The sequence below is a fragment of the Schistocerca gregaria genome, chromosome 4 (assembly GCF_023897955.1).
Source record: "Schistocerca gregaria isolate iqSchGreg1 chromosome 4, iqSchGreg1.2, whole genome shotgun sequence".
NCBI classification, from domain to species: Eukaryota; Metazoa; Arthropoda; class Insecta; order Orthoptera; family Acrididae; genus Schistocerca; species Schistocerca gregaria.
In genome coordinates this window covers 747799623-747826204 of record NC_064923.1, presented here as the reverse complement: position 1 = coordinate 747826204, position 26582 = coordinate 747799623, and the positions used below count along the sequence as shown (strand labels likewise).

The following is a 26582-nucleotide window of genomic DNA, read 5'->3' as shown; positions in this document are numbered from 1 at the left end:
TGATCTTAAAAAACAATTGGCACCAATATAGGCAACCACTCATAATCCACCGCCCTGTCTCCGTAAAACTGTCTGTCGTACCCAAGGCGGTTTATTCACCCTTCAGGAAAGCGAGTGATGACTCGATTGCCATGAAACCTGGTTTCGTTTGAAAATAGGATGTGTGGTTAAAAAGTCTTCAAGGTGAGATATGTATCTCCCGAACGCTATCTGCCTGTCAAAATCTTGACCCTGGACCTCATGATGCAAATGTAGCTGGTATACTTGGACCAGCTGAGTTTATAGTATTCACATAACAGCAGCCGCCTGATGTTCAACTGTATAAACAGCGTCGTGATATTGTGAAGGCATCGACAAATTTCGGACAAGAAAGCCCTTTGATAATAATGAGCGGCCAGTGTTTTTTTGCAACAGGCCAGTGTTCATGCCAGTGACCAACAACTAAGAAGACGTCGTTGCACACTCGTAAGTGTGAAGGCTGGCGATGTCATATTTCGGGATATAAGTCTTGGTGAAGCTCTTAAGCCTCTAAAGCGTTTCCTCTAACTTCCCTAACGAGCGGACGATAGTCACGCGTTTGGTCACCTGAGACAATGCGCAGGGTTACAGGAGCTATGTACTCACCTGTAGCCGCGTGTTGTTATCGTTCCAGTCTAACACACCTTTTCTTCCGTTGTGATATAAAATGGAACTTAAAAAAGCGTACACACTCAGTACTTGAACTTACCTACGAATATCTTGTAAGTTCTTTAGACACAAACTCAGATAACTTGCAACAGATTGAAGTGATGTACAGTTTATTCACATATGTCTTTACTTTCCATGGGTGCATCAGTTCTGTCGCAATTCTACAATAAGATGAGGAATGACGTAGTTGAAAAAGTCTGTATAAGGATGTGCAGTGGAAGTTTACTGTATGGAACTAATATATCATTGGCTAATCATATGTGTTACTAAGATGAGTACTAATAATTAGAACTACAGTGATGTAACATATAGTCATCTCTGGTGATAACTTCATCAAAAGTCTTTATTGACACTTTAAAAATGTTACCCGTTACATGATGTACAATATTGTCGTTTTAACATAGAGTTACTAGTTGTAATAGAATAGTGTTAATAGTTCATGTTAATTATATAAAATATTATTCAAGGTGAAAATATAAAAATAAACTTAATAAAATATTGATATGTTTCAGTTTTTTCTGACATAATAGAAGAAATTAATTGTAATGACTTTTACTAAGATACTAAGGATTTTATTAATTTAAAGAGGCAGTTACAGGGATAATGTGAAAAAATGCTTAAGAAATTTGTTAGTAAACTTTAAAAAGAAAAGTTAAGTAAGAATTTAGTTTAATTTTTTCGTATAGAATGCAAGGAATTTTTTTAATGATTGTTTAAGTGACGCCTTATTTTGACCAAATGTCTAGCATATTATTTTTTTTACATCCAAGACAACATTTTAAGGGGTTTACATAGACAGTTTACTGGGAATGATGGTGGATTTGTCTCTTCTCTTCTAGCTAGATTGGTATTTATGCATACAACCATGAATACAATTTGTTTAGAATATGTATTACTCTGGCTATAGATCTGTTTATTTTTTTGTATAGAAATATAATTTCACACAGATTTCAAAACTGTGTATAAAGCGAACACAAATGTATTGGTGGGAAATGCCTAGACCTAAATGAATATTTTGAATAAAGAAATGCAATTGTTTGTTAGTAAATGCCATTGCTCGTAAGACCAAACATGAGGAGAAATCGAATGTAGTGTTGTGCAGTAAACAATGAAATGAAAGAAAATGGAATACATATTATGCTACTGAAGAGTAATTTTAATGTATTGAACATATTGATCCCTGTATTGAGTCACAGTAAGTTACTCTGTTAAACACACATTTGAATCTAAAGGGATGAGTACACATAGAGATCTTTTGAAATTTATAGTAACTGGGCTCAAAATGTTTGGTAATTGGATTTTTGATTCCATGCTGTCAGACAATTATAAAGGCTTCTCAAAATTTATTATATAAATGTCAGCTATATTACATAATCACATAAACAACAAATGTACATTATTGTCTTATTAACACCTTTAGAAAATTCGTTCTGGTGGTGATATTCTCTTAAACCAAATCATTTAACAAAAAATATAGATATTGATAATATAGAGAATGACAGTTTTACATCATATTGAATGTGAATAATTATAAGTCATACACAACATAATTTCTCTGATTTGTCAAAAAAACCTTATGCAGAAACAGTTCATACTTTCAACTAATTTGAGTACTATAACTGACACTGAATTAGTTCATAGGAAATATTTATAAATGAAGAAGACCTACTTTTGTGGAAGAGCTCGTTGTAGATAAGGTTGTTTCGCTTCCAACTCCAAGTAACATGAATGGGTATATTATCGAACATATCACATATCCATTAGTACATAAAATATTCTAGCTCTTAGCAACATTTACAAAATAACGTCATATTCACATTATGTAATTCAATATCGAATTTGCTCCAACAGCATGCCACAACAAAACATTATTTCCACTTCATATCACAACATTTTGTGTATCACTTTATCAAACAACTGCTACTTCAAGTAACTTGTGCAACTTGGTGTTGCTGCCTGCCCTTGCAGTTTGCCCCAAAAATGAATTAATCTCAATAGTATTCTGACACAAACATAAATTACAAACATGGATAAAATTCTGGTATAGAAAATAAGTTTGGAACACGTATTATAATGAAGAAATAAATTAGGTTAATTTAGTCCGAACAGTTTTTTTTTTAGATACTGTTGTAAATGTTTCACTGCTTCGTCTTCGTTTCGTGCTAGCGTCGGAGTTACAGCAGCCAGAAAACAAACTAACAGCCAGTTATGTGACTGACGCACCAGTGGCATAACTTCTGTCAGATTATTAAGAGTTAATGATTGTCTGTATGTTTTTCATAGATACCAATTTCAGATGAACAGTTTACGTGTCTCTAAATAAAGTACAGGTAAGGAAAGAAGCATTTGAGGGGCGTAAAATTATTTTACTTTTTTGTAGCAATAAATGTCTAAATGCTTAAATGTTTAATACACACTTGCGAATTGTTCATGCAGTATTAACATTATGTAAATTATTTCTGTCGATACAATAACTCACCACCTCTTGAAATTTAAATGAGTGAAACAATGCAGCCGTATTATCGAGTGGACGTGAAACAGCTGACATTACTGAAACATCTACCACGTCAGTCAAGCGAGTTAGCTTTCATCGAGCTGAAATTTTTACCGTTGCTCTGCAGAATCTAACCCATATCTCTCGTCCTTCCAACACCTCCATCACTCTCATTTGCTGACACCTCCCCCTCGCCATATGCTGTTCTCGTTTCCATCGCATATACACAATGAACCAACACATGTTGTTACTGGTACCATTCGTGTGTAAAGAGAGAGAGAGACAATAATAGTACATGGACAGCGTCTATGTCACACAGTTCCACTTACAGAACCGCAACATCAACAATAAATCCGAAAACGAGCCGCAAATCAACAACTTTTCGTCGTTTTTGAGAATAAACATCGCAAAACCTTACATTTCGCTTGTCTGCATCTCTCCACTGACTTGGTTCCCCATGTGTTTGTACAGTCTTCTTTCGTATTTTATTATGATAGCCAGATCAGAAATCCGTTCTTCACGAATATAAAAATAGTCAGAAAATATTATACATATTACAAAGGAGGAAACAACAAGCGTAAATAGAACTATTTCCAAAATACTACAACAACATCGACTTGTTCTTTTGAAGCTGTATCATATAAAATATTATACATATTACAAAGGAGGAAACAACAAGCGTAAATAGAACTATTTCCAAAATACTACAACAACATCGACTTGTTCTTTTGAAGCTGTATCATATAAAAACTTAGCTGACACTATTTACGTGCAAGGGAATCTGCGTTATTTGAGCAGTCACGTTATGCAAAGAAATACTTCAAGTTGCAGATGGGATAGCCTGCAAGGAAACCTAAAACTACCGTCAGAACTGCGTGCATGTGAACTGTGGACACTTCTTTAAAATATACTAATCGAAATTTGTACTGATTTAGCAAAAGCGAAAACAAAAAAGATTTGGTGTATAGAATATACATAGAGAAACGAATGTCACTGGAACTGGTTTACCCACAATTTAGTAACAAATGGCGTCAGATGCATATGTCAGGTAAATAGAAAATCACAAGTAATTTGTGACGCATCTGCACCAGGCGACTCAAATATGTCGTGTGACTGTAGAATCCTTAAAAATGTGCTTGATTCACCCTGACATTTGGGCAATGTGATATGTAGAGAGAGAAGCATCCTTCGCCGAAAATTCTTCGCATAACGTTTCTACTGCAAACATATTGTTTTAATCGGTGTCGTAGGTCGTCCTGAGTACAATTGAGTGATTGTTTTAAACAAGGTGCGTCATAAGAAATAACAGATTCACATAGTTGAAATACTAAGCACAAAACGAGGGAAAATGCTCATGTTAAACCTGGAAAAGCAGGGCAATCTTGTCTATCTCTTGTTATAACGAAATGTTTATAGTGTCTAACCTTTGTAATATATATCTTAGGTATTTCATAAGTGGCTAAAGATATGGAAAAGCGATTTTCAGTGACTGTAATTAAAGATAGATGTGATTTATTGTATGATCAATATATACTGACACAGTGAAACAGATTCGTTTAAATGGAACAATATGATTGTTTCGGCAGCAGCATTTGAATTATCTTCAGAAGGGGAGTAATGGGATATGAGGACTGTAATGTTTTCTCATAGAGGAAGAGGTGAAAGTGATATATCTGCACAATATGGTCTGACGTCAAATAGGAAGAACGAGTTCATTTTAGAGACTTCAAGCTCACGTTTAGACCTTTCGCGACTTTTTTTTCGGGAGGGTTATCCGAAAAATTGCTATACTAGCAATAGATTCTAGGCCGCACGCTGCAAGATGTAAGTGCAAGGGTCTGACACATTTCCCAAGTGTTTTGTCGAGTGGATAATACAGAAAATGAGATCCACACTCGAGCAGCAGGTGCTAAGCCGCACATTGTTTGAGCTAGGGGCCAACGTACAAGCGTCTGAGAAATGTGGAGGTGCTACTGTACGCAACAGTTGACACGGCGATATCGGTCACACTGCCGCAGTCACAGCTACTAAAAACGGAGTCCATGATTCTCTTCCCTCCCCCTCCCCCAAACATCGGTGATACATCTATGGGTAATATTTCTAAAGCTGCCTAGCGTAACTGCGGTCGGGATTCAGTGTCAGATCTGTCCAGTGTTGCACGTCAGGGATAGGAAGACACAGCATTGCTCTAAGACTAATCGTTACAAGGTCGTGAAAACGTCCATGCCGAAGTGACGGTCTCGTGGAGGCGGTACAGCAGCGCCCTATGGGTGAACCCAAAAAGAAAATAGTAGGACGAACAGGTAGATCTTTATGGGATACACGTATAAGCAGTGTTGAACATGACATTCACGGTAGATAGGAAATAGCATATAAACTGATCAGACAACTAAAACGAAGAGACAAAGATACTGTAAGTACAAATATCTTTCCTCCAGAAGAGATGATATATCGCTATCAGAAACTATAATATAATGTCAATGGGAAGACCCGAGGAAAGAAAAAGAGGAGTTAGGGAGAGACCAAACAGATTTGACGAACTTAAAACAGGAATACACGTGAAATACCAGAAGCATGGAGAGGAGCACGAATTATTTCACTGTTTACCAAATGAGACACAAATAGCACAAATCATTGAAGCAGAATGAGTCTTCTGGCTGCTTCTTATGAAACCTACTGCAAAATAGTTAACAAAAGGCTTCGAAACATCTCTGATTATATTAGAAGAGCAAGGAGGTCTCCGTAAACGAAAATCTTTTGCCGGCGACTTCCTCACGCTGAAACAAACTGTAGAAAGAAGACGAGAACTTAGTATGGAAACAAACCTAGCATATATGGACTATGAAAACGAATTTCACATGGCACAAAGAAAGATCTCTGGTTATTGATGGAGAAAGGAGGCTTCCGCAGCCACGTGATAATGGTATACCAAAGTTTAAGTTGAAAATACCAAAATAAGGATAGAAAAATGAGAAAACGTAATACCAGAAAGGAGATTAACGAGGAAGGATGAAGAGCCGTCGCTCATTACGACAATCCAACTGACCAATAATTTCCAATAGATATTCCGATCTTCGCGATTGCAATGGACTATTCGAATTAGAGGCGTGGAAATACACAGTATGGGTATTGTGCTGATCCAGGAGAGTCATGTATACAGGGTGAAATCGAACATCACCAAATTTTCATAGGGTCTTCAGTGACATTTCCTGATTATTTTGGTACTGAGGCACCATAATACCTGGAATCCCGTTACAGAGTACTTGATTTTCATCCAATTTCTCACTCCAATTTATGTTTGAATCTGCATTGCACTGACAATACCTACTCGACGTTGCTAATGTTAACAGTATGCCCTACGTGTCCTGTTTCGGAACAATTTGTTCCATTCACTCAAGGTACTTGCGGTAGAGTTGGGCCCACTTCACTCTTCAAAAGGGTTCAGATGGCTCTGAGCACTATAGGACTTAACTTCTGAGCTCATCAGTCCCCCAGAACTTAGAACTACCTAAACCTAACTAACCTAAGAACATCACACACATCCATGCCCGAGGCAGGATTAGAACATGCGACCGTAGAGGTCCCGCGGTTCCAGAATGTAGCGATTTCACTCTTCGCCATTAAGTTAGCATTCGGTACTCTCTGTTGTGTCTCGCGTTTGTTAGTCCGACAGTGTCAAGTAGTACGTTGAGAGTCATACACAGCAGTATGGAGTGGTTTACTAATGAATTGATGGTGGTGGTTAGTGTTTAACGTCCCGTCGACAACGAGGTCATTAGAGACGGAGCGCAAGCTCGGGTTAGGGAAGGATTGGGAAGGAAATCGGCCGTGCCCTTTCAAAGGAACCATCCCGGCATTTGCTTGAAACGATTTAGGGAAATCATGGAAATCCTAAATCAGGATGGCTGGAGACGGGATTGAACCGTCGTCCTCCCGAATGCGAATCCAGTGTGCTAACCACTGCGCCACCTCGCTCGGTAATACTAATGAACTGGCCGATATGCACGTGGTGTGTGGGTTCACTGAATGAAACGGAAGAGCTTCACAGCGGCGATATGCTGAGCTGTTGCCGCATATATGGCAACCATATCACTCTTATTCTGCACTACTCTCTGTTGCACGGTTTGGTGATTGAATATTACAGGCTTTCTCGCTGTTGTAAAATTTATGCATTGCTACCAAGGTAAATAGGTTTAAGCCGAATAAATCATTCCTACGTTATTACTCTGTAACGATCCACTGTAGACAACTGGTTCATATACCAAAATACTCAGAAATTGTCCCTGACCGACCTCCGAAATTTAGTCAGTGGAGTTCGGTTTCACCTCGTGTACAGCTCATTGCTCAATGTATGCCTATTATAAGCAGGTGTCATACTGGGGTGGAGAGGGTATGCATCTGAGGCAGATGTTTCGCCGACCATTTAATAATAATGCCCTTCCTACTACCTAAATCTCTTTTTGCTCAGGGTGAAGGTATACCTACTCGGTCAACATTTTGACTGTCAAGAAAAGTATAAACAGCTGTCGCACTCTGCCTCAATCTCAGGAACGCCCAACAGACATCATGGACTCAAGGATAGCAACGTTGTTCGTACGGTACAACTAAATTTTTCATCACACTTGAATATTTTGGAAAGTAACTCAACGAAGACGTTTCCTTCTGTTTATGATCTTACGAAAATTAACTTTCTTGATGATGCTAACTTCAGGAGTACATTACTATCTTCCTCATCACTAGCTATCACAGAGTTTCGTCACTCTGTAAGAAAAAAGAAAACACAGTGTAACATAGCAACACACCATCGTTTGCCGTACCCCTGTTTTTTTTACATTTTTAATTGTTTATGAAACACGGGGGGGGGGGGGGGAGTCCCTTTACTTTGAAACTCTTTTGATTTTGTAGTGATAACAGAAACTTCTCCATGAGGAGATCCAAACGACGACAGTGTGAATCTTTCTACTCTGAAACGAGAAAAGGCCGGACAAGTGGTTGGAACAATGTGTGGTACTGAGTCATAACAGTTCGACGTCACCGGATGTTTGTATTCAAAGTGCTCATTCCTTTCGGAGACGACGTAATTATTTCTTATTTTGATAGTACGGTGGTCTCATTTCAAGTGAATAAACAGACTAGTCGAGCTGTCTACTTCCACATAAATGTCAGCCCAGACAAGATCTCCAGGTTACTCGGAGTGTCTCGAATTGTGGTAAAGAACGGAACGACACGTTATTCCGGTGAGCCACTGTGATGGGCCTAGGCGCCTAGGGCGACTGACCACGCTGTGGCGATGGCGGCCCCCAGGAGGGGCAGCGCTGGAAGACGACTGGGGGCGGCGACGCCGCCCGCCTGGTACAGCAGGGTGGGCCGCGTGGGGGCGGCGTGGTGCGGCGCTCCACGGCCCCCGGGCTGGGCTGCGGGCGTGGTGGCGGCGGGGGCGGCGGCGGCGGCGGCCAGTGCGTTGGAGTCGCGGCCCAGCTCCGCCTCCAGGTCGGCGTCGAACGGCTGCTCGCGGTGCGGGTCCGGCAGCGGCTGCCCGCCGCCCCCGCCCCCGCCCCCGCCCCCGGCGCCGTCAGGCGGCTGCCTCATCTGCATGCGGCCCTTCTTGCGCTTCACGTGCGAGCCCTGCTGCTCCTTGTGGTGCGCCTGCAACTTCTTGCGCGGCGTCGGCGGCGGATGGGCGTGCGTGGCGGCTGTCGTTGTCTTAGGCGGCAGGTGCAGCTCTGCAACGTCGATGGGAAAGAACACGTAAGACAACATCATAAAAGCGTTCCCATGCTACAAAGAACCTGGAAGAGCAGCTGAACGGAATGGGTCGTGTCTTGAAAGTAGGATATAAGATGAACATCAACAAAAGCAAAACGAGATTAATGGAGTTAAATCCGGTGATGCTGCGGGAATTAGATTAGGAAATCAGACGCTTAAAGTAGTAAATGTGTTTTGCTATTTGGGGAGCAGAATAACTGATGATGGTCAAAGTAGAGAGAATATAAAATGTAGACTGGCAATGGCAAGGGAAGTGTTTCTGAAGAAGAGAAATTTGTTAACATCGAGTATAGATTTATATGCCAGGAAGTCGTTTCTGAAAGTATTTGTATGGAGTGTAGCCATGTATGGAAGTAAAACATGGACGATAAATAGTTTGGACAAGAAGAGAACAGAAGCTTTCGAAATGTGGTGCTACAGAAGAGTGCTGAAGGTTAGATTGGTAGATCACGTAACTAATGAGGAGGTATTGATTAGAATTGGGGAGAAGAGGAGTTTGTGGCACAACTTGACAAAAAGAAGGGTCCGGTTAGTAGGACATGTTCTGAGGTATCAAGGGATCACAAATTTAGTATTGGAGGGCAGCGTGGAATGGAAAAATCGTAGAGGGAGACGAAGAGATGAATACACTAAACAGAATCAGAAGGATGTAGGTCGCAGTAGGTATTAGGAGATGAAGAAGCTTGCGCAGGATACAGTAGCATGGAGAACAGCATCAAACCAGTCTCTGCACTGAATACCACAACAACATGCTACAATAGACCTAAAGGCTTTTTCGATACGCCACTATTTCCTCCAAAATAAAATTAGCATCATTGAAACCTCCAACCGTCTGATTGAAAACTTGACATGACAATTAGGTTTATATACAACTAAGTGGCATGCTGCAGGGTGCGAACGGGCATAGCTGTAATTGCACTGCTAGCGCTAATCAGTATTTTGCCATCAGGCCCACATCTGTACCCTAGTCCGACCACCCTTTCGGGACCGACTGTACGAGTATTACTGAAATCCAGAACACTTCGGCAGCGCTGCGGCAAGTAGACCGTCTGACTCCTGGGTGTCTGATTACCGACGCACATGACCGTAGTGCATATTAATACTGACCGTACAGCTGACGAGAGGCACTGAATCGGGAACAGTTGTGGAGCAGCGTAGCGCACTGAGACCGACGAGGCACTGCCGCTGACCTACCACCTGCTGGAACAGCCATCTGTGTTAGCCATACTATAGAATCAACTGCCCTGGGGATCATGCCTTAGCACCAGTGGCCTGACGGTCGAAATATGACCTTCCCAGCCGCTGGTCTCGTGGTGACAGCCGACGCAAGGTGCTGGCAGCCAGACACTGTGGTCTGGGTTCGCTCCCCGATGGTAATTGCTAACGTCACTCGCCACAGCTGGCATAGACCACCAGTCCGGCTTGATGGTAGCGCAACTGTTCTACGATCTGAAACAGGTCTGCTGCCAGCTTGAAATGCCTACCTGGAAAGGTTCATCGATTCCCGAGACTGACTGAGTCACTTGGCTGCAGATGAGGATAAGGTGACACTTCGTTGTAGAGGACCACAGGATCGACAGGCACTCCTCACCTGCCAGAAGTGGTCATAAGACTGGACCAAATAAGTGAACAAGCTGGTACCAAGCTGAACGTGACTGGATCTGCCCTCTCCTACCAATATAGAAGTCCGACTCCTACATTTGGTGCTCAGGCTGGACCGCCAAGCAGACCGACCCATACTATGGATGGTGAATGGAGATAGACGGTGACGAGGATGGTGGGTGAGAAGCGATGCCTCCTGATAACCATAGTGGTAGAATTCTCCACGTCAGCCACTAATTCAACGCCTCTTAACGGTTAGAAGGCCGGTATTTTAACGCACCAGGGTCGAGTTTGTTATCAAGCAGACGATCTAACTGACACGTAGACCAACTTTCCGCAACGCTGCTGAGGTGCTCCGATTTTCGGTAATACCAAGCAGTTGTGCTGGTGTAACAATGGCCGCGCGGTGACAAAATTCAGTGCCAGGTGATTACCCTAAGCCACGTGATTACAGCTCGCACCTGTCAGCTTCGCTACATAGGATATACTAGCTGCCAGGTCTTTGATTGTAAAGTCAGGCATTCATCCATCACGGTATGATTTGGTGATTATGTGGATTCTAATAAAAGTAAGTCCCTTTTCCCTTTTTAAGAGTTGTACATACAATTATTTGAAATTGGTTTCGTATGTGAAACTGAACAGCAGTGAAAGCAAAATAAAAGGCTTACTTAACACAGCCACTGCCAACTAATGTGGGAGAATGTTGTCATGCTGACAGCTTGTGCTGGATGTGGACCCTTGTAACTACACATTAAATTCGATGCAGTCAGTTAGCACCATTTTCTTTCTCTTGTTTGTTGAGTCACTTAGAACTATGAGTGGATCATGTAGTATACAATAATATACGTACTGTACGAAACAAATTTCCAATTTCTTACTGGATTGGGACATTGAAATAACTAAACGGCGACTGATGAAAATGTTTACTGGACTGAGAGATGTGGGTTCAAATCCCGGTCCAGTACAAAGTTTCATGTGTCGCCAATGAGATATTTCAATGCCCCAGTGCAGCAAGTGGACGGAAATTTCTTTCTTCGTTTAACAACTAAATTCGCAAAATGCTGAGAAAACAAAGGCTGTTGCACTCTCGATTCAGTACCGAACGAACAAATGACGACAGGCAAAGATCAGTAGAGATTCGTATGTCTGTGAAAAGTTCCACGCCCGATGCAGACCTTAGCAAAAGGTCTGACCGAGAACCTGAGAATATTCTCGTCCTGTATAAAATCTGCAAGCGGGCGTAAGGCTTCCATCCAGTCACTGGTGCACCAGTCTGGTGTGGCAGTTGAAGACAACAAATCGGAAGCCGAAGTTTCTAATTCTGCGTTTCAAGAATTGTTCCACGCTGGGGAATCGTACAGTTATGCCGTCTTTGACCATCGAACGTACTCCCGGTTGATGGACATAGTAATAAGCATCCTTATTTAGAGAAACAACTAAAATAACTGAAAACAAATACGTCGCCATGTTGTGCTTGAGCCACAATTCGGTTTTACAGAGAGTACTCCTCGGCGCTGGCCTCTTGTTTAGCTTGCGTTTATCGTGAATCTCTCGCCCAGCCCTAAGTCCGAAAGAACTTGAAAAAAGCGCAGTTGACTGCTGAATATGAGGAGGGTAAAGCCACGGACTCTTACAATTATTGTCCAATATCTTTAGCATCGGTTTACTGCACAATTCTACAACATATTGTGAATTCGAGTATAATGAATTTCCTAGAGGTCGAAATCTTCTTACCACTATTCAGGACGATGTTAGAAAACATCGCTTGTCCGAAACTGAGCTTGCCCTTTTCACTAGGGTAACAGGTAGATACCATATTTTTAGATTTCCGAAAAGCATTTGACACAGTACTCCACTGTTGAATGTTAACGGAGCATACGGAATAGGGAACTAGAAATGTGAGTGGCTCGAAAACTTTTTAATTCTTGTCCTCGACATCATGTGTTCATCAGAGGCAATGGTATCGTCACCATTGCCCCAGTGACGTGTGATAAAACCGTTGTTTTTTGATTTTATCCACACTGGATGAGAGGTCGTGGTTGTTAATGTCAATGTTAACATATGTATCGACTCAACCACTTGTTTATAGTGTAAAACACTAAGATTGACGAGTTTCGGAAGTCAAGCTTCCATCATCAGAATAACAAAAAGTAAAAAAACCTGTTAAAACTCGCTTGGAAGACACGGCTGCAACAAGGGAAGTAGCCACGATATTTTAATTTTATTATCAATTTTATTGTGCCTGGTGCATGTTCCATTTTAGCGAGTTTTAACAGGTTCTTTTACTTTTTATTATTTTGATGATGGAAGCTTGACTTCCGAACCGCGTCAACCTTAGTGTTTCACACTATAAACAAGTGATTGAGCCGATATATTTTTTAACATTAAAACCGTTGTTATTTTCCATATACGTAAATAATCTGTCAGGCAGGGTGGGAAGCAATCTACAGTCGTTTGCTGGTGACACTGTGGAGTACGGTATTTTTAAGTGGCGAAGTTTGGTGACAGTAGAACCACACCAGATGATTTAGACAAAAATTCTGGTTGGTGTGATTAATGGCAGCTAGCTATAATGTAGAAAAATATAAGCTAATGCGGCTCAGTAGGAACAAACAAAATGTTCAGAAACAGCGTTACTAGTGTCCATCTTGACACACTCAAGTCCTTTAAATGTCTGGGCATAACGTTACAAAGAGACATGAAATGGATAGAGAATGTGAGGACTTTAGGAGTGAAGGCTAATGGCCGACTTCGATTACTGGGAGAATTTAATGAAAGTGTGATTCATCTGTAAAGGAGACCGCATACACACTGAAGCACCAAAGACACTGGAATAGGCATGAGTATTCAAATATAGAGATGTGCACAGAGGAAGAATAAGGCGCTGGGGTTGACAACGAGACGGCCGCTGTGACCGAGCGGTTCTAGGCGCGGTCGCAGGTTCGAGTCCTGCCTCGGGCATGGATGTATGTGCTGCCCTTAGGATAATTAGGTTTAAGTAGTTCTAAGTCTACGGGACTGAAGACCTCAGATGTTAAGTCCCATAGTGCTTAGAGCCATTTGAACCATTTGATCGACAACGCCTATTTAAAACAACACGTCAGTCGCGATTGTTAGATCGGTTACTGCTGCTACAATGATAGTTTATCAAGATTTAAGTGAGTTTGAACGTTATGTTATAACCGGCACACGAGCGATGGTACACAGCATCTCCGAAGTAGCGATGAAGTGGGGATTTTCACGTATGAACATTTCACGAGTGTCCCGTGAATATCAGTAAACTGGTAAAAATGCATATCTTCGACATTCTCTGCGGCCGAAAGAAGATCCTGCGAGAAAGAAAGCAACGACTAGTTAAGAGAATCGTTGAACGTGACAGAAGTGCAACCCCTTCGCAAATTACTGCAGATTTCAGTGCCGGGCCATCGACAAGTATCAGAGTGTAAACCATTCATCAAAACACCATCGATATGGAATTCCGGAGTCGAAGGCACTCTCTTGTACCTCTTGTACAAAGCTTTACGCCACGCCTGGTAACCTTCAACACAAACATTGGACCATTGATGATTGGAAAATGTTGCCTGGTGAGACGAGTTTCGTTTCAAATTTTATCGAGCGGATGGAAGTGTACGGATATGGAGACAACTGCAGGAATCCATCAACCCTACATATCAGCAGGAGACTTTTCAGTATGGTGGAGGCCCTGTAATGGTGGGGGATGTGGGCAGCTGGAGTTATATGAGGTGCCTGGTTCGTCTAGATACGACTCTCACAGGTGACACGTATGTAAACATCCTCTCTGATCACCTGCATCCATTCATGTTCATTGGACATTCCGACGGACTTGGGCAATTGCAGCAGGACACTGCGACATCCCACACGTCCAGAATTGCTACAGGGTGTCTCCAGGAACACTCTGCTGAGTTTAAACACCAAATTCCCCAGACGTAATCATTATTCATTATGTCTGGGATGCCTTGCAAAGTTTTGTTCAGAAGAGGTATCCACCCATCGTACTCTTACGTATTTATGGACAGCCCTGCAGGATTCATGGTGTAAGTTCCCTCAAGCACTACTTCCGACATTAGTCAAAGCCACGTCGTGTTGCGGCACTTCTCTGTGCTCACAGAGGCCCTACACGATGTTAGGCAGTTGTACCAGTTTCTTCACTGAAGGCCGCCTGTGTGACTTATTCTTGAGTACTCGACGAGTGTTTCGGATCTGGTCCTCATCGGGTTACTGACACCAACATGTATTTCGCGTTAGGACCACAAAGACAAGATACTAGAAATTAGCGCTAAGAGAGAGGCATATAGATAGTCGTTTTCCTACGCGCCTGCTGGATAGGCAACCCTCCAGCATTCATCAGATTTCGCAAGTGATAATCACGCACTATTTTTGCAGTGTAGCGACACGCAGCTAAAGGTTTTCGAAGGGGACGCTTGGCTACAGGCACCTAGGAATAAGTAGAGGTACATTTTTAAAGGTTCGTGATAGGTGCGCGGTTTTCACCTAGGTCGCTGCTGAAGTAGGAGTCTTAAGAGGGACATTTCGCCTCTTCATTCATGCAGTTGTCAATGTTGCCGCCTTCCCCATGATCACGCCACAGCAGGTGCGAAACGGAAGGGCTGCAAAAGATCACGCCGAATGAATGTACTAAACAGAGACTCTGAGAAAGAATAAAATTCCTTTGCTGCTTCAGATCAGGTCCAGATTTCGTCGAATAGTCTTGAACCGTCTCTATTAGAGAGCTATTATATGCCAGAGCAAACCCAGCGGTCGTGGTAAGCTCCAAAGATGTTAGGTCACGTTCAGAGAAGCTGCAGCTTAGACATTTCCAGAGAGAAGGGCTGAACTGTCCAGGAGATGTTAGCCGTGTCACAGACGGTCAAGAACGCCGTTCTATTGTGCATTGCACCGAAACTGTCGTTTTCTATCGTATAATGTGTGTAAATGAAGGGCCGAAGGGAAGGTGTGGCTTCATTGACACCCTGTATGCTATCGCCTTGGATCTTTTCGTGTTCATTCTGAACGCCGGTGTCTGAAATGTTTCTTTCGGCGACCCACAAAAGTCCTCGTCGCGGTTCTGATCTCCATCTCAGAGGCGTTAGGAGAATGAATGAGACATGGGTAAAGGGGCGGGGGGGCGGCAAATCCACTTGGCGTTGGACGGAGTTTTTATGAAATTTGGTGCCAATGTGACATGATTAAGCCACCTTACACCGCACACGAGACTCTCCAAGCCCGAGGGTGACGATACAGTGGTTCAAATGGTCAAATGGCTCTGTGCACTATGCGACTTCTGTGGTCATCACTCGCGTAGAACTTAAAACTAATTAACTAATTAAACCTAACTAACCTAAGGACGTCACACACAACATTGCCCGAGGCAGGATTGGAACCTGCGACCGTAGCGGTCGCTCGGTTCCAGACTGTAGAGCCTAGAACCACACGGCCGCTCCGGCCGGCGACGATGCAGTGAGCCATACTTTTGCACCATCACCGAAAAATAATGTAGGTCCCTGTGAGTCAAATATCAATAGCACTCAACAATTTTTATACCTTTTTAACTATCACCAGTTAAAAGTAATTTTAGCGAAGTTGCCTTTCTTAGTTGATAATTTTTGAAACCCATAAAATTGAGACTTTTTATCCCAGATAATAGAAGTGTGACAAAAACGTAGCTATTTTATTAAAATAGGGGCATAAATCTGCTTCAATAATACTGTTTGCACTAAAATTGGTTTTACTTCGGATGACGAATTTTCCTGACGTATTTCCGTATTTAAATGCCGTTACAGTCACGTCAAAGAACCTTATTGATTGCACATTATGTTTTGATACGGAAATAACGGCAGTGCTATTTATGTGCTTGGGTAATTCTGTAGTTCGTATAAACATGTTTATAAATTCTTTTAGGTTGTTACGTTAAACTGTTTTTACATAAATGTAGTGCTGTAGGATACTAAGTCATTGGCCAAATCTACGTCAGCCTTCTAGTTATTATATGAATGAAATTATTTGTTTCTCTAATTTCTAAATACACTCTCGGAAATTGAAATAAGAACACCGTGAATTCATTGTCCCAGGAAGGGGAAACTTTATTGACACATTCCTGGGCTCAGATACATCACATGATCACACTGACAGAACCACAAGCACATAGACACAGCCAACAGAGCATGCACAATGTCGGCACTAGTACAGTGTATATCCACCTTTCGCAGCAATGCAGGCTGCTATTCTCCCATGGAGACGATCGTAGAGATGCTGGATGTAGTCCTGTGGAACGGCTTGCCATGCCATTTCCACCTGGCGCCTCAGTTGGACCAGCGTTCGTACTGGACGTGCAGACCGCGTGAGACGACGCTTCATCCAGTCCCAAACATGCTCAATGGGGGACAGATCCGGAGATCTTGCTCGCCAGGGTAGTTGACTTACACCTTCTAGAGCACGTTGGGTGGCACGGGATACATGCGGACGTGCATTGTCCTGTTGGAACAGCAAGTTCCCTTGCCGGTCTAGGAATGGTAGAACGATGGGTTCGATGACGGTTTGGATGTACCGTGCACTATTCAGTGTCCCCTCGACGATCACCAGAGGTGTACGGCCAGTGTAGGAGATCGCTCCCCACACCATGATGCCGGGTGTTGGCCCTGTGTGCCTCGGTCGTATGCAGTCCTGATTGTGGCGCTCACCTGCACGGCGCCAAACACGCATACGACCATCATTGGCACCAAGGCAGAAGCGACTCTCATCGCTGAAGACGACACGTCTCCATTCGTCCCTCCATTCACGCCTGTCGCGACACCACTGGAGGCGGGCTGCACGATGGTGGGGCGTGAGCGGAAGACGGCCTAAAGGTGTGCGGGACCGTAGCCCAGCTTCATGGAGACTGTTGCGAATGGTCCTCGCCGATACCCCAGGAGCAACAGTGTCCTTAATTTGCTGTGGAGACCTCACGCCCCACGTGTTGAGGAATTCGGCGGTACGTCCACCCGGCCTCCCGCATGCCCACTATACGCCCTCGCTCAAAGTCCGTCAACTGCACATACGGTTCACGTCCACGCTGTCGCGGCATGCTACCAGTGTTAAAGACTGCGTTGGAGCTCCGTATGCCACGGCAAACCGTCTGACACTGACGGTGGCGGTGCACAAATGCTGCGCAGCTAGCGCCATTCGACGGCCAACACCGCGGTTCCTGGCGTGTCCACTGTGCCGTGCGTGTGATCATTGCTTGTACAGCCCTCTCGCAGTGTCTGGAGCAAGTATGGTGGGTCTGACACACAGGTGTCAATGTGTTCTTTTTTCCATTTCCAGGAGTGTAGCTTCAGAGATCTCTTTTGCAGAGACGCTAGTTAGCACAGCCTTCAGCTAAGTCAATAGCTTCGACCTAGCCAGTCGCGACATACAGTCTATGCATTGACCATTGATCTACAGGGTGTTACAAAAAGGTACGGCCAAACTTCCAGGAAACATTCCTCACACACAAATAAAGAAAAGATGTTATGTGGACATGTGTCCGGAAACGCTTGATTTCCATGTTAGAGCTCATTTTAGTTTCTTCATTCCAACGCGATCAAATTGTAAATTTTCACAATGAACATGTGTGGGCTGACGAGAATCCTCACGCAATTGTGCAATCACGTTATCAACAAAGATTTTCTGTGAACGTTTGGAAAGGCATTGTTGGTGATGTCTTGATTGGGCCCCATGTTCTTCCACCTACGCTCAATTGAGCGCGTTATCATGATTTCATAGGGGATACTCTACCTCTGCTGCTAGAACAAGTGCCTTTACAAGTACGACACAACATGTGGTTCATGCATGATGGAGCTCCTGCACATTTCAATTGAATTGTTCGGTCGCTTCTCAACAACTGATTCGGTGACCGATGGATTGGTAGAGGCGGACCATTTTCATGGCCTCCACGCTCTCCTGACCTCAACCCTCTTGATTTTCATTTATGAGGGCATTTGAAAGCTCTTGTCTACGCAACCCCGGTACCAAATGTGGAGACTCTTCGTGCTCGTATTGTGGACGGCTGTGTTACAATACGCTATTCTCCAGGGCTGCATCAGCGCATCAGGGATTCCATGCGACGAAGAGTGGATGTATGTATCATCGCTAACGGAGACATTTTGAACTTTTCCTGTAGCAAAGTGTTTGAAGTCACGCTGGTACGTTGTGTTGCTGTGTGTTTCCATTTCATGATTAATGTGAGTTGAAGAGAAGTAATAAAATAAGCTCTAACATGGAAATTAAGCGTTTCCGGACACTTGTCCACATAACATATTTTCTTTCTTTGTGTGTGAAGAATGTTTCCTGAAAGTTTGGCCGTACCTTTTTGTAACACCCTGTATATGCATGAATCAATCAGAACTGTAGAGCAGCATTCGCAGTTTAGTCTATAACTGCACTTGTACAAAGTCGACTCGAGGCGACTCGAGGGTCCAATGTGTACTGACGGACCGTGGCCGATTTGAAGCCTACAACCTAGCGAGTGTGGTGTATTATGGTGACACCACACGTCAGATACACTTATGACGTAACTTTTCCTCCCTGTAAGGACTTGAGTCACTGTGCGTCGTGCAGGACTGCCTTCCCGATTCGGCAGCTCATCCTACCCCATTGATATGTCCCAGCCCACAATGACATACGGTTCCATAATTGCATGTACTTTTTGTAGTTTCAGTTAAAATAGGAGTGTTGAAAGTGAGATGGGGTGTTACTATCTTTCAGGTATCCAACAGTATGTAGGAAGTGAGTTGGGGTGTTAAAATCTTTGAAGAATCCAACAGTATTCAAGAATGAAGAATACAGAGGTGTATTCGAATCCAGATTTACTGAAGAATTAAAACATGCGAAAGTGTTACAGGTGTTTGAGGATGTTTGGGAACATAATTAGCTCCTACAAGAAACGGATGGGAGAAGGTAGTCTGATACAGAAAATCAAAACAGTATGTATTAAATTCAGTGGTTTGACGGTAGTGGTGAGGCTAGAGGTAAAAGGAGATACATGCAACATTTGCACTAATGTGGATGAGCTAGGTTAGGATATTGTGAGTGTGTATGAATAATTGTAGTGACATTTAATTTCCATGGCGAGTCATTTGGCAATTTTAGTCTTTCGGGAAATTTCTCTTTGTTAGTTATTGTGTAGAGACTCACTTTTAATCAAATGAGACTTTTATACCATTAGGTAGAGATCAGAGACTCAGGAATATTGTGTCGTTTTCCAATAGTTTTCGTCAAGGCTTCTGTAGGGTTGATGGAGAGGTGCCACTGCTACCTCAAGTGGTGTTCAGATGGTGTTGTAGGGATGTTAGGATGTTTAGGGATTTGAATGACCGGTTAAACGGTGTGAAATATAATGTCGTCAGCACGTTGGAATAGGTACGTGGGGAGGTGAGTGAGATGTTGCAATGTCAGTTACGTGTAGGAGTTACAGAATTAGTGAGCGGATTAGTCCTTGGACACGCCAGTAGTTTGGTGGAAGATATAGGAGAAACTGTTGCAGGTGAAAGGTTAATTAGAAAGGATGCTAATGGCTCGATGAAGTTGATTGGAAGCTTATGGGAGTTGGGCGTGAACAAGAAGCTAGACTCCCATGGACGGACTTAGCGTTTTGTTAGATTTGGGGACGAGAGGAGAGTGGGGGCCAACGCTAATTATGTTTTTGGCACAGGAGGAGTTAGATGATCTGCAGACGTTACGGTATTGGTATCACACATAGTAACTGATATGAACGTGTGTTGTTCCGGGTGTTTGTGCAGACAGTTTGAACCGTTCGCCACAGCAGTCTTTCTCGCCACGCAGTAAATGACGTCCGGCTGACTCACCTTGCAGCCGTATGGTTCCATCGGCGCTGCCCAGCGGGTTCTTCGCCATGCAGGTGTAGCTGCCGAAGTCGCGCGCCTCCAGGGAGCGGATGGTGAGGTTCATCACCAGGGAATACCCCATCGGCGTCTCACTCATCGCGTACTTGCTGCCCTCCATCAGCTTCCCGTCTGCGGCAAAACACAAAATTCAAAGGGCAGTTTAGTTTCTCTGTCTTAGAGAACAGATTTAGTGCTATTATGTAATATCCTCCAGCCTACAATTAGAGATGCATACAATTCATCGGTAACAGTCATACTCCTTCCCTGTGCTTAACGGGTAAATCATGTGTATCTATCAACGGAGACACCCAAGGAATTCTTACTGTACGCATTAATATACACGCGATAGCTCTTAGTACATGATGACAGGTTTTACGCAGTGAATCACCAGTTGGTCCCTGAAATGTTCAGTTCACAATCACATCCTTCGTGGTACATTATTCGCAACAGAACATGTCTGCAGGAGACAACGGACAAGCCGTAACGTGGTGACACATTTGATACTATTTCTGTGTATATAACTTTCAGACTCTGCAGAAGCGATAAAAGTATGAAACGTACCCTTAGAAAAATTATAAATGACTGCGCTTAAACTGACACACAATTTTTTTAGTGCAGCACAATCTGACTTTCAATAATCCCTACAAAAGAATGGCCCTGACTGACAATAACCTATACCTTTAATGAATCACTTACCTCATAAAAATCTTCATTACTCGAACTACAGCAATACAGCGAGCGCCACTACTGCCAGCTAAATAAAAGATTCAAACTACTGAAGGCGCTAACTACTGATAGGCCTAGTTAGCAAATGAAAGATTTTAATAGAGAACAAACAATGTATTTACCTCACTAGTCATAATATATATAGCAGTTCATGACATCCAGTCTTACAAATTTACTGCCTCTGATGGAAACACGTCCCTATCATTCGCTCTCAAAACTGCGCCATCTCTCTCCCCACATCCAGCACTGCTGGCGGCTCACCTCCATCTGCGCCGCGCTACGCGCTGTTAACAGCCAACTGCCCAACACTACAGTAGCGAATATTACAACAATGCAAACCAGCCACAGACTGTACACAGCACAGTCAGTGATTTTCATATAGAGTGCTACATGGCGTTACCAACATAACAACCTAAACAGCCTACTTTTTCATATAGAGCACTACATGGCGTTACCAACATAAAAACCTAAATAGCCTACTTCAAAAGCCTCGGATTTAATGGATGATCCTAATGGAGTAAGAATAAATAAAACTCTTAGCTGACATGGCCTGTGCTTATGAGGGATTTTCCTAAAATGAGAAGAGGCAACTGTACCTAGTGTCTGCACTTCATTTGGAGCCTGAGTTTTAGTGTACCTGTATTGATAGATCAGACCTGAGAAGGCAACAAATATAATTTCAAGCAACTCACGTTAACCTCCCTTAAGGAACAGATATAGAAGGCTTCACAGAGATTAGTCTACTGAAACTAGCATTAGACCTCATTCCAAGATGACAGACCAAAGTCGAAACTTAACTGCTAATTTCATTCATCAGGTATAGTGAATGGTTTTAGAAATGGACCGTGGAGAGAAGATGATGTTTTTATACCGAGTTAAAGCATCTGTTTGCGGTGGGAGTGTAAAGTAATGAGCCAAATTGCCTAAAATATTTTGAAAAATCATTTGGTTGGGCGGACGGTTGGAAGCTGCGATCTACAATGAAAGAAAGGCGCTTATCAAAGCACTTTGCCGAAAGTTTTAATACAAAGACCGCCGTTAAAATTAAACTCAAAGCCCAGATGCGCAGGGATTAAGGACCATTCAATGTCTGGGGTATTTTATAGTCTTTGTTAAACATTCTTTAACCTTTTTTATCGATAATATATTGGAGAAATGGAATTCTAAGGTGAGACCAGGCATTAAATCAAAGCAAAGCAGATGTGCCCACGGTTTCCATTTTGCTTTTGATTGTATTTATAATTTATGAAAACGTAGATGGTCCATAAACAGCACTCCACCTTCTGAACTAGTGTGTAACAATAGATATGAAAACATCAAAGCAAGAGGGCAAAGTAGTGTCCTTCAAAGCAGTGCTTAGAGTTAAAACAGGTTTTTGCCTTCATGACTAAACTTCGAACAACTGTCACACCGCCGGCCGGGGTGGCCAAACGGTTAAAGGCGCTACAGTCTGGAACCGTGTGACTGCTACGGTCGCAGGTTCGAATCCTGCCTCGCGCATGGATGTGTGTGATGTCCTTAGGTTAGTTAGGTTTAATTAGTTCTAAGTTCTAGGGGACTGATGACCTTAGAAGTTAAGTCCCATAGTGCTCAGAGCCATTTGAACCATTTTTTTGAAAAGTCACACCTCAGCTGTCTCTGATGGACACACGTCCCGATCATCCGCAAGGTATCACAAACAGCATGACATAAAAATTTATACACACAGATTTCAAAATATATGTTGCACGACACGTCACACACGAAAGAACACATGAGTAAAAGTCTTCGAGATATTTTTATAAGTGCTCACACTCTCGTATCAATGTGACACCCGGTATCTCTTACAAAGGGGAAAAATCAGCCAAGGTTCACTTTGTAAAGGGAAACTTTTTCAGAAAGAAGGATGATAAATCAGATATATACCCAACAAATACGCGCTAATTGTCGAAATGGATAAATATAAAGTGAAGTATAAAAACCATTTGGAGTGAATGTAAGACGACAGAATTTCTGAAAATGTAATACAGTACCATCTATAAGCTCCCTTCTCCTTGGAGATTATATGGTTTAATTAATGATTATCATGTTACAATCCTCTTGTTGTAGTTGATCGTGTATATCGAGACTTCGTTCATTGTTAAATGCAATGGTCTGATACTAACTGATGGAGACACATTAAGAACTGGTAAAATTTAATTTATTTCCTTTATCACATTGCACAAACATAAACACCCTACTACTCAAACTGTGTGCCACTACTATTAAACATAGAGATAAATCCTTCGCTACGCAACCGCCTTTTGACTCACGCAGCCTACACCTTCCAAAGCCTCTCAACAACTGCCTCTGCTTGAGACTCCGGCGACACTGGGCATTGTCACCCTCCGAAGTTCAACCACTTACAGATACAACACACCAGTATCCTCACACACCCAACAGAAAGAAATAAATGCAGTGGTATGGATGTGGACTGAAGTGGAAATCAGAAGAGTTAGCCAAGGAATCCTTCAAGGGGAGGAGAAGATGTTTCGCGAACGAACTATCAATAACAAATATGTAACAACAGCAACAACGGGGAGTACCACATTTTTGTCTTAGAAAAACCAAATTAGAGCAGCAGACATATGTAATTACGGAACTGGGCCGCCACCGGGGAAGTCTCGAAAAGGACGAGGTCATTACAGACGGACTCTGGCTTATTTTTATGTGAAAAACAACTCATTTTCCACAAAAAAACAAAAAATAATGTATATGAGCAAAACAAAAAATCAAACACCAGCTGGGAAATCCTTTTTTTATTATGGTTTATTAACGTTACTACCCATTCCACGTGCGTGTGGAGATAGGAAAAGGTATGCTGGTGGTAAAAATAAAATCATGATATAATATTATTTGCCGGGAGACCACATCTGGGATGTTAGACCGCCTGTTTCAAGTCTTATTATTTGACGCCACTTCTGAGACTTACTCGTCGATGGTGATGAGCTGATAATGAGCACTACGCAACAACCAATCCACGAGCAGATAAAATCCTGCGGGGCCGTTATGATATAGAGACAGCAACACTCCGCTCCCCATTCGTCACTAGACAATGATCTGCGGACACGCAACCAGTTATTTGTTTAATTTAAGGAGGCATATGTTCAAGACTGAAGTGTAGTACTATGATTCGCGTTGTATTTCTTGTAATGTTGTAGGTGTATTTTCCGAGCTTAATGTTCTTCTCCTCTGTCAACCAGTTCGCATTTTCTCGTATTTCTCTCTGTTACTGTCTTGTGAGAAAAAATAGTGCAACTTGTGGAATGATTTGTCTAAAAGTAAGCAATCACATAAATTACAGAAATATCTGACGTGCCTTTCAATGCTGCTCGAAAACTCATATACAGCAAATTAGATGACGATTGAGAATTTAAAGTTCAGCGTTTCACTTGGGATCTTAGTATTTTAAAGAGCAGTGTATGATATTTCTCTCGTGGATTACCGCACGAATATCCTCTGTTAATGAAGCTGCCTGCAGATTAAAACTGTGTGTTGGACCAAGAATCAAACTCGGGACCCTTGCCTTTCGTGAGCAAGTGCTCGACCAACCGAGCTACCCAAGCACGACTCACAACCCCTCCTCACAGCTCTACTTCCGCCAGCACCTTGTCTCCTACCTTCAAAACTTCACAGAAGCTCTCCTGTGCACCTTGCAGAACTAGCACTCCTGAGAGAAAGGATATTGCGCAGACATGGCCTAGCCACGGCCTGGGGGCTGTTTTCAGTATTAAATTTTCTCTCTGTTGGCCTTTCAGATTTTAAGCTAAACATTGAACCTTAAACTCTCGACTGGCCCCTCATTTGCTGTACATGACTTCGAGCAGCATTCAAAGGCACGTCAAATATTTCTCTAATTTATTTTCTTTTTTTTCTTTTAGACAAATCATATCACAACATATCTGAGCAGTTTTCTTTTTCAGTCCTTTTATTTCCAGATTTTGTTCAGAAAGAATGAAATTTAATATGTTTATTAGCGTGATTATTTTCTAATATTTAAATAATTTTCGACAAATCTAGATCCATCGCAGGTGAGGTTGATAACGCATTTGTCGATTTTACACAAAAATCCGTTGTGTAATTTCTGAGGAACTTTGTATTCGTTCGGCTTAAATTTTTGTTGACAGTTAAATATCACACATAAGAAACTTTCTATCGGGAAATTAGATTGGTCTTGAAGATGCGACACTCATATACATAGCCATCAACAGCTGTTCGTCAAATATTTCAGTTTGACCTTAAATGACAAATTAATATTTTCTGTAGTACCCCAGTTGCTTAGAAGCAATTAAACCTTTTCCGTAGAACTGTATCTCACTGTAGTCGGTTTGATACTCCACCTGCCTATATCGCACTCATCGTTTGACTATGAAATCTTGACAAAAATCGAATGTGTGATTACTATCCAGTTTCGCTTCCCTCAAATCTTTCAACAACGAAAAAACCTGAAGAAACTGACATTTCCGTTATTATTCCACACTGATTTAGATCGCACACTCTTGAGCATTATTCCACTACGTATGAGTGCATATAACAATGGAAGCCCCCAATACCACCCCCTCAGATTTAGTGGTAAGTTGGCCCATCGGATGGCCCGTCAAAAACTGAATAGAGGGCAAGCATAATAATAGGAAGAAGGTGTACTGAACTTTGGAAAAAAGAAGCAAATTGGGAACAGTGAATGGTCCAGATTCAATGGGTGCAATAGCGAACAGCGTTTATGATCATCGTGTCCTGTCTGTGTGGACACGGTGTCGACTGCAAAGGAGGAGATTCGGGTTCAGATCCATAAAAGCCGCACTCTTTTTTCAGAAAATTACGAACTTTCCGTCCGGCCACTGTTCGCTGTATTCAAATTTGTGTATGTGTCACGGCCTACTACCAGTTTGCAACAGCGACAGGTAACGAAGGGACCTCCAGACGCACGTATCTCATATTTGTACTTGCTAAGAGTATATTATGTCGCGTGTAAATGTGATGAATGATGAGAGCAGGCGAGTTGCCGCTTAGACGTCTCACAGAAATGAACGCAACAGGTGAACAGGTGTGAACTATGTTACAAAGGAGGAATTGAAGAGTAAAAACTTTAAAAACGGAACGCAGTAAGCGTACCTTGCGGTACTTCATTAGGACAAATGGGAGATACGTACGTCTGGAGGTCCCTTCGTTACACGTCGCTGTTGCAAACTGACTCTACGCCACGACACTTACACAGATTTGAATACAGCAAACAGACAAGCCAATGACCGGAGGGAAAGTTCGTAATTTTGTGAAAAACAGAGTGGGACTGTTACAAGAACCCGGATCTTCTCCCTGACAATCGACCACCGTGACCACTCAGCCAGGACACGACGATCATTAACGTTTCGCGTGTAAGTAGGCTGTTTAGGGTTTGTATTGGTAACACC

General features: G+C 42.6%; 1 protein-coding gene across 1 annotated transcript in view; it reads right to left on the bottom strand.

Annotated features, from left to right (window-relative positions):
- Nucleotides 1–989: 989 nt before the first annotated feature.
- Nucleotides 990–26582, bottom strand: part of LOC126266677 (lachesin-like) — an 890041-nt gene continuing 864448 nt past the window's right edge. Inside the window, exons 8-9 of the mRNA XM_049971099.1 lie at nt 20392–20559; nt 990–8904 (exon numbers count right to left, since the gene is read on the bottom strand). Of these exons, the coding sequence (XP_049827056.1) occupies nt 8438–8904; nt 20392–20559 (635 nt within the window). The 3' untranslated portion in view covers nt 990–8437. The remainder of the gene's footprint in view (nt 8905–20391; nt 20560–26582) is intronic.